This window comes from Caenorhabditis elegans, chromosome III (assembly GCF_000002985.6).
Source record: "Caenorhabditis elegans chromosome III".
NCBI classification, from domain to species: domain Eukaryota; kingdom Metazoa; phylum Nematoda; class Chromadorea; order Rhabditida; family Rhabditidae; genus Caenorhabditis; species Caenorhabditis elegans.
This window is the reverse complement of record NC_003281.10, coordinates 5426786-5440729: the sequence shown is the minus strand read 5'-3', so window position 1 is coordinate 5440729 and position 13944 is coordinate 5426786. Positions and strand designations below refer to the sequence as shown.

General features: G+C 34.7%; 1 protein-coding gene across 3 annotated transcripts; it reads left to right on the top strand.

Moving 5' to 3' along the window:
- Positions 1-89: 89 nt before the first annotated feature.
- Positions 90-9351, top strand: dlgr-1 (the record flags this gene model as incomplete). 3 transcript variants are annotated; one of them, NM_001350343.3, is made up of 12 exons in its annotated part: positions 90-210; positions 370-473; positions 521-618; positions 802-862; positions 970-1076; positions 1142-1311; positions 1365-1442; positions 1775-1885; positions 6481-6685; positions 7144-7545; positions 8030-8302; positions 8642-9351. In NM_001350343.3, the coding sequence occupies 12 exons, from the start codon at positions 98-100 to the stop codon at positions 8750-8752; spliced, it is 1833 nt and encodes a 610-aa protein (NP_001337303.1). The 3 variants fall into 3 exon arrangements, with proteins under 3 accessions (NP_001337303.1, NP_001337304.1, NP_498156.1); NM_001350344.3 differs by having other exon boundaries at positions 96-210; positions 515-618; positions 8642-9348; NM_065755.5 differs by lacking the exons at positions 90-210; positions 370-473; positions 521-618; ... (3 more) ...; positions 1365-1442; positions 1775-1885 and having other exon boundaries at positions 6542-6685; positions 8642-8752.
- Positions 9352-13944: the final 4593 nt, after the last annotated feature.

Here is a 13944-nt window from a genome sequence, read left to right as displayed (position 1 = left end):
CTTTTCGGCTCTCTTCTTGTTTCTTTGCGAGAATCTATACTATTTTTGATTCATTTTTTTCTTTTAAAATTTCCATACTAACACACTTTTTTTAGCGATGCCGGAGCGAGAAGCTAGGAGTAAACCGAAAAAGTCTGTGATCGGCACGTTTTTAGGTCGACTCGGCCGGAGCAAAAGCCGCGGAGCATCCGATGTGGAGAGGAAGAAAGAGTAAGTGAGAAACTGCTTAAAGTTGTACTAAAAATGAGAGGTTCAGTCAGAAAAAAACCATTTTTAACATACAAAGTGTGTTTTCTATTTGACTGAAAAATATTTGAATTTTTGAGACTTATCGACGAAAAATTGATTTTAGCTTCCAAATTATTTCAGAAATCAGTCAGATGCCCCACCAAATGTCGTGGTTCCGGCTTCAAAAAGCGATGGAAATATCAAAAGCAGCAGCAACCGTCGGAGCTCAGAAACATCACATCGAGGTAATTCTGAACTGAATCCCGTTCGAAAAATTTGGTAAAAGTTTCAGAAGCGGCCGCTGGATTTTTAGTGGAAGAAGCTCGGATGTCGCCGGCTCGACGGCTTCTCAATCGATTTTCGACGCTCCGTGCTACAGGAAGATTTAGGGTATCGAAACAACAACAAAAACCCCCTAACTATGTACATATCGCCATAGCAAATTGAAACAATTTGAAAATTATTTATCCCACGCGACACCAAAACCTACATCTTTCACTCCAAATTCTTCTTTTAATTTATACAAAAAATTCAATTATTACTTTCGAAATGTCAAGTTGCTCCTCTTTACAGTCATCATCGTCACGTGGTGCTTCGACAGACAGTCTCAATACGACAAGCAATGGATTTTCGGGTTAGTTTTTCTGTAGGAAAAGCTTCCAGTGTCCAGGGAATTTGCATTCCCCGATTCCGTAGTGTCTCCTCCATGCATTTCAAAACAGCAATCACATAACATTTCAGATGGTGGCTCCAATCTTCTCCCACCAAAACCCAACCGAATCGGATGCGCCGCCACTGGAGCCCAATCGGAGACCGATCTGCGTTTCGTAACATCCCGCGATACACACGTGAGCAACAGCTGCACCACCGATTGGAGCACACATTTATATTCCTTTTTTTTTCATTTTTTTAGAGCTCTATTCCACTCAACGAGCCATTTGGATTTGGCGAGAAATCGCCGCGAGCCTTTATGTCGGAAAATGATTTATCCGCTGGAGCCGCCGGAGCATCGACAGATTTTCCCGAAGTTACAAGAACACCGAGCTATTTGAGAATATCATGTGCATTGAATGGTTATACAAAGTTGGTTTTTCTTTTTTGAAAAGCATTTTTAATTCGATTTTTTTCATTTTCAGATCACCGAACAAGTCGGATCTCACACCAATAGCTCCTCATCCACCTGTATCAACAATGGGTGAAAGTTTTGTTGAAAGGTATAAGTTTTTTAGAATTTTTCTTCATAGGAAAATCCCAAAAGTAATTTTTTCGGAATAATTAAAAAGTTACTTTTAATCTTCAAAATGAAAAAAAAAACTTTAATTAATATTTTCAAAATATGAATATTAACGTGATTTTAATTTGTAAAGGAAATCAAAATTAAAAAAAGGTCGTTCATACCCCGACACAAAATTTAAGTTAATTAAACTGCTGGCCGAGCGATAATTGGGTCCTTTTGTGTGCTGATGTTGCCTTTTCATGGTGCAATATTCTCATCTCATAGTGTTTCTAATAGAATAATTATTCACTTTTACACAACAATTTACAGACGTTCAAGAATGTTCTCACAGCCACAGCAACGCAATCCTGCACCCGGTTTCTCGAGTCCTTTGCCACCGACGACAGTGTCAAGCCAATCGGCGAGCTCCGAAATTGAATGGTCAGTGGAGAAATTCTGAAGATATCTGAAAATCTGAAAAAAATTGTCGCCTAAGTTGTTCCAAATCGGCGGAGCTAACCAATAAAGGGGTGGGCCTTCAATTTCGGAATTTTAATGTTTTCCTATAATCTCTAGAAAACGTAGGCGAGATTTTCCAATTTTTGTTTCTTTCTATTCCTCCTCTTGAAAAACTGCGAAAAGTGGGCGTGTCATTCTTAGGCCACGCCCACTAATAAGGCGTTTCTTTTTTCGGCACATTTTCCGGATTTTCCAAATTTTTTTTCCGCTCGAAATTTTCGAATGAAAACTTAATAGTAGGCGTGGTTTCGTAGACCACGACCAAAAAATGGAAAGAATTAGCTTCTCGACCACATTTTCAATAGCTGAAAATGAGGCGGGACTTCTTGACGACGTCCATTTTTAGGGCGTGGTTATCTTTCATTCTGAGTTTCTCTTATCTGAAGAATACTATATGAATTGTCGTCCAATTGTTGTACATTTTTTCGGCGTTTTCTCACTGGTGACAGCTGGCGGCGTTCAATTACCGCACGCCCAGAAGAGTATACTATTGAGTATCGGTATCAGTATCACAAAAGTGTAATTTGATAAGCAGTATCGGAAGAGAGAACGGGGGAATTTGGGTGTGGTGGGGCACGTCCGATCGACAGACAAACCGACAACGGATGACAGATTGTTTGGTGTAGCACAGTGAGTGCGCGAACACCCATCCGTTCACCACCAGAAGATGAAGCGAACAGCAGAATGAAGGCGGGTGTGAGGGCCATACATATTACCCGCCGGTTGACTGCTTCCCCTTGGCACCCATAGCAGTAGCTTTCCTTTTTATATTTCTTCTTTTTCCATTTTTTTGTTGTATACTTTTTGAATCGCTTGCGTCCTTCCAAATAGGTGTGAATGGGGATAATTGTTGGAAGCCAGAAGACTTTTTTAGCGAGGAAACTGGTTTTTATGCCCTCTTCTTCGAGGATTAAGGCGGAAAATTCGACGCCTCTGGGAGAATTAGAAGGTTTACAACTATTTGATCGAGTTTTTTCCTATGTTGGTAATTCGTGTCTCACATCAGCAGTAGCTCAACATCAGCAGCAGTCAATACCATATCCGATTTCCTCGTTGGTTTTTCTTCTATTCTTTGCTTCTTCATTTTGTTTCTCGAGAGCCCATGGACCATGTGTCACTCTAATTATTCATCGCTTTCTTCTTCTTCTCGACAACATGGCTCGCGCACACAAACTGGTCATAGAACATGAACCAATTGTGACATGATGACGAAAAGCGTGTCATTTATTCATGAATACACGGACCGAACGGGTCAAGAGCTGTTGTAGGTTGCATTTTGTTTAAAATTGTTGATTTTTCACACTTTGGAGAACCCGAGCATGGCCAGTTATGGGGTTATTCAAGTAGTGTCGGAAAATTAAAAAGTGTAGAAAAATTACGTCACAACCTTATTCAAGTATATAAAAACATGTATTTAAATACATTTGTGACGTCACAAATGTATTTTTATTTATTTATTTATTTATTACGCTCTCTCGGAGACGTGATGAAAACCAATTACATAAATATAAAAACAACAAAAAACAAATATACATTTTGAATATATTTTGCTACATTACTTGAATAACCCCATTAGCTAGAACTCTGGAGCTACCAATATGTGCTGACTTACGAGATGAACTATGATGGTTGAGATGTCCTCGGAGTCTTGGCGCTTCACCTTATCATTCATAAAACAGTTGACTGAAAGTTTGTGCCTGCTTGCCATAACTCAATGAAACTTTCAATTCTCTGCCAAGAAATAGGCAAAACTGGAAGCAATTGACTTTATGAGTAAATGTTTGCTTAAAACTACCAGGCAATGCGGTCACTCCCTTTTTCCGCGTTTTCGCTTATTTTTTTGTCTCGTTCGGTTCGATTTGTCGATAAAGAATTCTGATTCTTTCTTTCTCTTTCTCCACCAGTTTTTTTGTTCCCAGTTTGTACAGTAGCTGCTGCTTCTTCTTCTCTCTATCTCTCACTGACTACCAGTTGAATTCATTTCCAATAAATCCCAATTCAATGTCTGAGAATGTTTGAATTGGATTTGTCTGTGGCCTTGTATAGTGAAGTCATTATACTGTCTCTCCCTTGACTACAGACAGGTGGCTCCCCCTCTCTGTCAAAATCCATTGGAATTTCAATTTTAATTTCCAATGTTTTGTCTCGAATTTATGATGATTATCCCGACGGGCACTTAATCGGCAGCCACTGCTGACCTGCTTAACCCGATATGATGCTAATCTATCTCAATCCGTGTCGGTGGGTGTTGAATTTGCCTCGCTCGACCGCCTCACTCACTGTTCGTTTTCCGTTTAAAGTTGAAAAGAGAAAGATTTTCACTTTTACAATAGGATTATATATGCCTCCTCCTTCTTTTCCTCTAACTCCTCTCAACCCCGTCGACAGATTAATAACTTTGTGTTGGTCAGGAGGGGCCCTCCCATGTTTGCACTTGTCAGTACACAAATATCAAACCAAATGTGTGGAACCACCCAGCCTCTCCGCCGGCCGCTGACGCCGCTGGCGGTGACGAACGCATCGACCCGTGGTTGGTAATCAGAAGAAGAAGAAAGACGGGAGAATGACCGTACCATGTTCTCGGTGCTTTCCGCATTACAATTTTGTTTTATACACGTTATCAAAAATTGTATTGTGAACAATTTTGAGAACAATTTTTGGAGATTTTTCTAAAAATTAGCTGAATTGTTAATCAGTTTCTCTTATTCCGGCAATTTTTATTGTACTATTTCATAGTGATTTGCCAATAATTTAGATATGTTCGCGTCTAATTAACCAATTTTCCGATTTTTTCTTTCTGATTCTGCATCGTTATTATGTGATTTTCAAACTATATTCAATCTGAACTTTGCTCATCTTAGCACCACCTTTGGCCTCACATTTGTATTTGTTTTCATCTTTTCTGGCTTACTTATTGTCGGCTTCTGCTCATTTTCCCACGACTTTTTTTTCCATTTTTTTCGTGCCTTGTTGGCACCCACCGGAAGCTCATTTTTTGGTTTATTTTTAGCCATTTATTAATATAATTACGTCCAATGCCTTGCCATCTGAGTTTTTAAGTTACTTTTTCTACCGTTTTTCAATGGATATTTATCGGCTCCTTCTCATTCATAATTTTTGCTGATACTTTTACTTCTGCCAATAGCTCTCCCGATTTTAAATTTTGGAATTTCATCTTCAATATTTGCCAAATTACTTCTCGGAAACCATTTGGCAAGTTCCAATACCAGTTCTTTACCAGTTTTCTTGTAAATAGCTTTTGTCATAACGTACGAGAAGAAATTTTTTGATTTTGTATTGAAAGATCTCTGGCAAGTGCACGAAAACTCCAGACAAGCACTGGACGACGATTTCAGTTTCCGGAGATCCAAAATTTTTGTATTTTAATAAGTTGGAAATTATGCTTTAGTACTTTCTGAAATATTTGAATAAAGGCTCTGAACTGGTCGACTGCCAAATTGACTAGAATTACAAAACTCGGCAACTGCTGAATATTTCAATTGCCTCCATTCTCCAAAACTCTTGAGAGCATCCGCGATTTTTAGTCGATTCTCCCACTTGCCTACCCATTTATATGCCCAATCTTTAGATTTTAGAGAGAAACGGTTTCTCATGAAATGGGATATTGCACGATTTGGCTCATGATAAGCGCGTGTTGCCGAAGTATTTGTATTCCTTATCTCTATGTTCTCCCTCATTTCTCACTCAATCACCACACTACAAGCATGCTGCTGGGTTCCCGCCGTTCCCGTATGTGTTTTTCTTTCCAAGCAGCGGCGGCTGTTGGTGGTCACTTGGAGTGAGAGAGGAAACAGCAGGCGTTTACCTGAAACGACGATAAATGTATCATAATATGTCGGTTGGTTTGGTGATGGATATACATTTGTCTTCTTCTTCTTCTATTTCGTTTTCTCGACGATGACCACTGTGCCTCCTTCGCATTCTTTTCTTGTTCCTCTGCAGTTTTCTTCTTCTTTCTCTTCACTTTGTTCTTTTTTGCCTCCAATCAGTCGAACGACTGGCATATTAGGGTGTATGTATTGATAAAATTATCACAAAAGACTATGATTTTTTGTGTTGCTGAAATTTTTTCTGCCAACTTTTCACTTTTTGCTCCCTTTTTTCGAACCGTTTAGATTATCTATGAATTAGAAACTATAAGCGTAGATGTTTGGTGCAAAGAATCTGAGTCACCGCCGGAAATTGGTTAGTGGCAGAGTTTTAATGGGGTTCTTTTTGTATCGAAAAAACTAGTTTTTGGGAAAGTTTTTTTCCTGAAAATGAAATACTGAAATCTGTTTTTTATTGCTCCAGTTCTGATTTGATCATTCAAACATTTTTGGGCACAACCTAGCTCAAAATGTATGATCTCCAATATACTATTTTTCAGTCTAATTAATTTTGGCACACATGCTGATTTTTGGCTATTTTTACAAGTAAAAAAAGAAGGAACTAGTGATTTTTTTAAATTTGTTTTTTTTATTACCTTTCCTAAAATTATCCTTGATTTATTATAGCTCAACACCGATAGTTCCATTGAAAAACGCTCGTCTCAACACTCTTCAACATACTTCTGAAATGGGCAATCACGCCTCAATACCTCAACCAATTCGGGATCTCATCAGTAAATTCAATCAATTGGATCTCTGTAGTGCACATAAAAATGAAAAGGAGGGCATCGAGAATATTGAGCCACACAAGTTTATTATTAATCAGCAACCGGTTCGTTTTTATCTTTATTTGAAATTTTTTTCAGTAATTACGAATTTCTATTAAAAAAATAATTCAGACGCCTGCTAAATATGAAAAAAGTGAAAAAAAAATAAAATTGTGAAAAAATGATTCAAAATTGAGATTTTAGCAGAAAAAAACTTAATTTTGAAATTAATTTGTTTGCAAGTTTTAAATTAATTTGAAATTGTTGTGGTTCAAAAAACCACGAAAAAACTCTTTTAAAAATTGAAATTTTCGACAAAATAATGTTTTCAATTTCAGAAAACTGATTGCTAATTAAAATTTGCAACTTTTGTGAAAAACTCAATTTTCTAAATGTTTAATTTATTTTTAAATTTTTTAAAACACATTTTGACTGAAAACTCGTTTTGAATTTTGAGTTTTGAATTTTTAAATTTTTTTAGAACATTCGAAAATTCAACAAAAACTAAATTCTAATTTTATAGGCATTTGACGAAATTGATCTGAAAAAGGATTCGAATGGAAATGACGACGAGAAAAAAGATCTAAAAATCTCGATAGATGCTGAAAGTGATAGTGGAATATCTGGATCCTCACCGGCGAGCTCAAAGAAAAATATTGATATTTCAAAAGAAGAGCCGAAACAAGATGAAGAAGAAGAAGTAACAACTACATCAACACCATCAAATGGACATGAATTCCAATTACTTCATGATAAAGTGAAAGCTCAGTTACAGACAAAAATGAATGCGGCGAGCACCGATTTGGAGCACGCCGATGATTATCCAGAGAAATGTTCGGATTCATTGAGAGCCGCTCATGGAAATGCACATTTGTTGGTTAGGAAGAAGTTCTCCAAGTTTAATGAACTTATTGGAAAAAATTTGGTAAGATTTGTCTACTTTTTGAATTAATTTTGAAAAACAATTTAAACATACATAGTTTCTTAAAGATTTATAAGAGAAAAAAGTAAAAATTTTAAACAGAAACTGATAGATTAATTTGAGAAATTTGAGAATTCATTAAAAATAAATGTTGTGTTGAAAAAAATAAGGACTAATTTATATTTTTCGAAAAAATCGAAAAAAAAATTATTTTAAAAAAAACTCATTTTTAAATAGTAGAAACGTTAATTTTTTTTGAAAAAAGCTTTTTTTCCAATTACAATAGCACGAAAATGTCGAACAGTGTGGATATTCAACATTTTTCGACTTGGCATTTGTTTTGAAATTTGATTCCTATACAAGTTGAATTAAAAAAAAACAATTTCCAATATTTACGATTTTAGTGTAACCGACTTTTTTTCAGAGATTTGAACTATTTTTCTGAAATTTTCTATTTACTGTGTTAAAATTTAAAATGCATTTTTAGAACCCAATTGCCGATGATCCGATGCCAGTTACCGTACAGGATCTTGAAGGATTCTGGGTTACAATTGATATGGAATTGAAAGGAATTTTAAAAGAATTCACGAAAGTTGAACAATACAGAGCAGCCAACTGGGATCCTTCAGCTGTAAAGGAAGAAGAAGAAATCGATTCGACAACAAATCGACCACCGATTGCTCCAAAGACGAGACCCGTGACTGCGAAAAAGAAGGCACCGATTGTTTCAGAGGAGACGAGGAAGAAGCTCGCCGAGCAGGTAAGAGAGACGGGGAGAAAATTAGAAAATTGAATTTATAAATGTAAAAAAATATTTTTGAATCTCAGAATTAAATCATCTTCGGAAAAAACCACAAATACGCTAAACTGATTTAAAAGGAGAATTAAAATTTTTCCGTAAATTTTTGAGGTTTTTACTGAAAAGTTTTACATTTTTCTTTAAATTTAATTTAAATTTTAAATTTTCTCAATGGCGATTTAGATTTTTTTTGAAAAAAAACTTCTTGGAAAGTTTTCAATCGACTTTCCAAAAATAGTACAAAAAATGGTTTTTTTGTCCGAGAGGAGTGCAAATCTAATGATTTTTTTTCAATTTCAGAAAGCACTTGCTGAGCAACGAAGAGCCGAAATGCGTGCACAGATTCTTCAAAATCGGAAAGCGGCGAAAAATCAAGAAGATCCAGCGATTGGAGCATCTGAAGAATGCTGAAAATAGTTCCAATTTCTCCTGTTCAAAAAAATCTCACAATTTCAACCCCAATTTCTCTCACTCCATAGACTTTTAATTTCTCTTGATTCATCACCTCTTCCCACGACACATCATTTTCTACATCATAATCATTGTGCGAAAAATGCTCAGAACTTTCTTTTTTTAACTGGGTCTAAATAACATTGCGAAAAATACGCAACTATGAAGATTTTAAAATTATCACTGGAAACTGGAGAAAAATTGGCGCATTTTGTAATTTTTAAGGAAAACAAATTTAGTATTTTTTTAAATGTTTTTTTCCATTTTTCCAGTGTTAAATTTCTAATTTCAGTCATAAATTACTAAACAATTTTTTCCCTCCCCATATAGCTGTTTCTTTAAATGATATTCACCTGACGATATCACAGTACACAGTACAATTCCTTTTTTTTCAAATTTTAACCCAGAAATTTATATATTTTTTGGCCATTTTTTTATTTTTCTGACCCCCTGATTTTCTTTTTCATTATTTGTTGACCGAGTACGCGGGTCATTTTTGAATGTTTTTTTTCGCCTTTCCTAACCGAGAACTTGTAAATGAAGTCCCTGACGATTCTAAGTGACATCATTTATTTGCAAGATAACCATCTGAAAAATATAACCATCCGAGGAATTTTGAGAGCAATATAGAAGCGTTTTGTTATGACCGTAAAATACATTGGGGGCGATACCTGCCTGGTGCCTTCTGCCAAAATATACGAACAATGGAAAAACTTTGCAATGGAAAAACAGAAAGTGAGAGTTCCAAAAAATGCAAAAAATAGGTGATAGGCAGGCACGTAGACACAAAGGAATTAGATAGGCTCAGAGGTGTGAAGAATGCCTGCCTACTCCTAAATGTCTGATCACTCCTTCCAGATGTAACATAATAATGGAAATCTGAAATCTCTGGGGACCAATTTTCTTTGGTGTTCCCTTGCACGTATTGTCTTGTTTTTTGTTGCATTTTCAGTATCAAAAAGCTTCTCATGTGACTTGATTCTTGGTACATGAGGGTTTTCGGTGAATAGTGACGTCGAGCAGTTTTTGGAGCAGAGATGAAGAATGAAAAGTTCAGATTTTAGTTTTACATTGTTTTCTGAAAGCCAAATGATTGCCTGGTTAGCTTCAAAGCGGTCTACTCTTGCTTTGTGCATATAGTCGGTAGGCAGGCACGCAGGCATAAAGAGGTGTCTCAACATTTTATGATGACGCGAAGTTATGTATAATGTTAGACAGTTTTCAAAACGTTCAAAACTCGACCGGGAATTGTTCAATTGTTTCAAAAAAATTTTAAAAGAAATTAAACTCTCTTTTTTTGAAAAAAAAGGAGCCGGAAAATTTAAATACTAGTATTCTTTGAATCTTATTTTTGGAAATTCAGAAATTCGATTTTTTCAAAAAGATAAATCCGTTCAATTTTTCAATGACCATAGCCTTTCTCTTGACCACTCCCTATTTCCGGCTACTTGAGCATTTTGGTGTCCCCCTTCCTTCTTTGCTTCTTCTAAAACTGCTCTGCACCCTCTATATGTTTTTGGTTTTTTTTTGACATTTAGAAGACATCTATACGATTTTTTCTTTTCTTCCCTCTTTTTTTTATTTTGATGTGGTCACTTTACGAGGAGCGAGTGTGTGTTCAGAGACGTCTTTTGATGAGAGTGTATATTGGTTCACTAGGAAATTTTGCACTTTTTATTCTTGGAGCAACTTTTATTATTTTTGAGCATTTTTTATGTGCCTTGTACTTTTTGAGTAGGATGTTGGAAATGCTTGAAAAACTTGGAAAATGATTTCAAATTTCTGGACTTCTTTATAGCATCTATTTTCTAATGTTACTGTACAAAATGTTTGCAATATTTACAGAATTTTTAATACTCACCTAAATTGTGAAATTATTTCAAAAAACATAGTACAAAAATTTTTTTTTCCAAATATTTTGGGGTTTCGTTTTTGTCTTATTTTAACAATTCTTAAATAAATTGATTAAAAGTAACACTTTTTCCAAAAAAAGTAAAATGAAAAACTGATTTATTGAAAAAATTTGTATCGAAAATTTTTCGCAAACTTTTTCACATTTCCTGAGCACTTCTTGAAGGTTCATTCTGAATTCTTAAGAATTTTTTCAAGTAGGTACCTTTCATAACTGGATTTAGAATAGAACTGCACTTATTCTTTTCGGGAGATTTTCAGTTTAAAGAACCCTTAAAGTGCAGTGTCACTAATTGTGGGATAAGTTGAACTTTTTTTCAAAATCTGCACAATACGTTTTCAAACAATTCTGGATTTATTCTCAACATTTTTGGCATGTTGCACTTGGTCGTCTACTTCCTGGAACCAAAAAACTGAATTGTTTGAGCTCTCGATGAGAATTTACGATAGTTAGTCACATGTGTACTCTGAGACCCCAAAGGATTTGAAAAGGACAGACAAAAGAAGAGAAAAATTGAGAATTTCAGAAGAACAAAATTCTTCGAAGCAATCTAAAAAATATATTGCTGGAAAGATGTACTCTTGAATTTTTAATATTCGAAACAATACAAAAAAAATTAACTTAAATGCAATTGTTAAGAAAAAAACTAATTTAAAAAAATTAGACAGTTATGAAGATAAATTCCAATGTATATTTTCTAAAAGTTTTTTAATTCAAAGTTTTAATTTTAAAAAATAGGAGCGAAATTCAATGTAACAAAGAATAATTGAAAAATTGAAAAAAAAAACTGTTTTGTCGTAATTTTTTGACAATGTTTGTAGATCACTACAAAAATAATCACCCATACATTTGGAAATAAATTAATCGGTCCTCCCCTTATTATTTTCTGTTGGTATCCTAATTTTAAAACCTATTCCTTTGAATTAAATTACCTTCCTAAAAACCTGAATTCAATCCAATTTTCATCCTTCTTTTAACGACTAGAACCCTTTCCTTCTCTCATTTTCCAATAGATTTCTTCATATCAGCTGTTAGTGCTCATTCGTTTGTTTCATGTGTATGTGCCAATTTGCATCTCTTCTTCATTATTTTCTTCTTGATTCCGTGATTATTCGGATGCAGGGATTATCTTGATTTTCTCCTGCTTTTCCTTCACATTTGTAATGTGCTCATTCAGATTGTGCTCGAATTTTGACACAACAAAAAATTGTTGGCATATCAGATTTCTACGTTTTTTCTGCGGATTTTTTGTTAGTATAGTTTGGTAGATTTCTGAAATTGTGGGAATTTTCGAGCTGTTAAATTTAAAACTCTATTTTTTAAACGATATATTCTCTAACCCGTGCAAACCCAAAATTTTCAATTTCGAAAATGTTGCCAAATAAATTTAAGAAGCTTCTCACTAGTTTCCGTTTACCAAAAAAATTTCGGGAATTTTGGCCGTTATTCATAATGATTGAAAAAAAAACATTTTACAAAAATTATCAATCCTATCGGTTGCTGGTTGAAATAAGAGCTGTTGCCAAATGTTTGGCCCAATTGCCCATTTTCTCCAACTTTTCTGGCACGGATCCAAAATTTATGCGATATTTTTTGTGGAAGACAAAGTGCCATGACATGTGCACCATCACATAATTGAATAGCTGGGAATGCTTCCTAAAAGTTCAAACAAATTTTTTTTTAGAAATCTGGGAGTCATGTGAGAACTTTGTGCACTTTTTTTTGGGCAAATCGAATGTGGCAAACTTGATTTTCCAAACCAATTTCATTCTAGTTTAGTGAAAGTTTAGATACCTAATGTTTTACAATGTGTTGCTATTTTTTATTTATTTTGGGTCCTCGAAAGAACACTGAAAATTTGGGAAAAAATCGGGAAACTCGAAATTTTGCCAGAAATTTTGATGTGTGTCCGATTTTCTACATTTTCAAAATTTAAATTTCAGAGCGCTTTTTTTCAGGCACAGAAGTTGACATAAACTAAAACTGTTTTTTTTACACAGTCTTATAGTATTTATTTCACCGATAAAACTACTCCCATGAATTTCCAAAACTTCTAACTTGACCCTCTTCCAGTTTCAAATAAAACTGAACCATTGAGCTCTTCTTCAATTCATTGCGAACATTCACTTTACATCTATTCCCCTCTCTAATCACCTCTCCAGGAATCAGTTGTGTGATAGATATATGATAGTGCTTGACGTGATCCTTCTATCATCCGTCTTTTCTTTTTCCAATCCCGTTCCATCTCTTAACATGTTTCCTGCAAAAGAGTGTTTGACGGCCCAAACAATCCGAAAACTGCGATCACGATGAAAACATGACAGATTGAGAAACAAAATACTGGAGATTTTTGGCAAGAAGTTGGATGAACATTAACCAATTAATCCAACTTTTCTGAATTTTACATCTTTTGACGGATATAGAGATTTCGAAAAATCACTTGAATAACTTGAAAACAATTTTTTTTTCCATTTGCGACCAAAATTTTTTGAAACTTCAGGTTTCAAAATTTCCAAATAAATGAATGTCAAAACTTCAACAACTTAAATTTAAATATTCTAAATATCAAAAAGTTCAATTTTTGTTCATACCTATCACCTCATTTCCCCGCATAGTAACTTCTTCCAACAGCCACACCTAACCAAAAACCTCAGAAAATTCTTGCAATAACTAATGACGTAATGATGCCTGATAAGTGATTGCGTATAAATTCCACGGTGTTCACTTTTTCGTCTTGTATACAGATTGAAACGAACTGTCATTATTACACATTTTAATGTCAATCATTAATTGATATTGATTTATTTATATAAACATTTGATTAGACGCAAATTTAGAAAAGTACTATTTGTAAACTTTGCACCGTACTCTCCGCAAATTATTCAAAATATGTTTTGTGGTTCAAGGTCAGCATAGTTTGTTTAAAAATGTTTAACCAATGCCGTCGATTTACCAAGATATAAGTGTGCCTGAAATTTTCAAAAACTTTAAGGAAGTGTACCGAAATATATTAATTATGACCTTTTTTTTTCGATTTTGTATTAATTTGTTTAAAAGCAATCCAATTTTAAATTGGAACACACTAAAAATTTTGTTAATTAATTTTCTCATCATTTTTAGAAACTTCAGAGCAGTTCCAATATCTTTTTTTAAATCGCTGAAAGTCTGCAAAAACTGCTTTTGGAGCTCGAGCAGGAGCAATTCAACGGGCTTTCGAAAATAGTTTTCAAGAATTAACTGA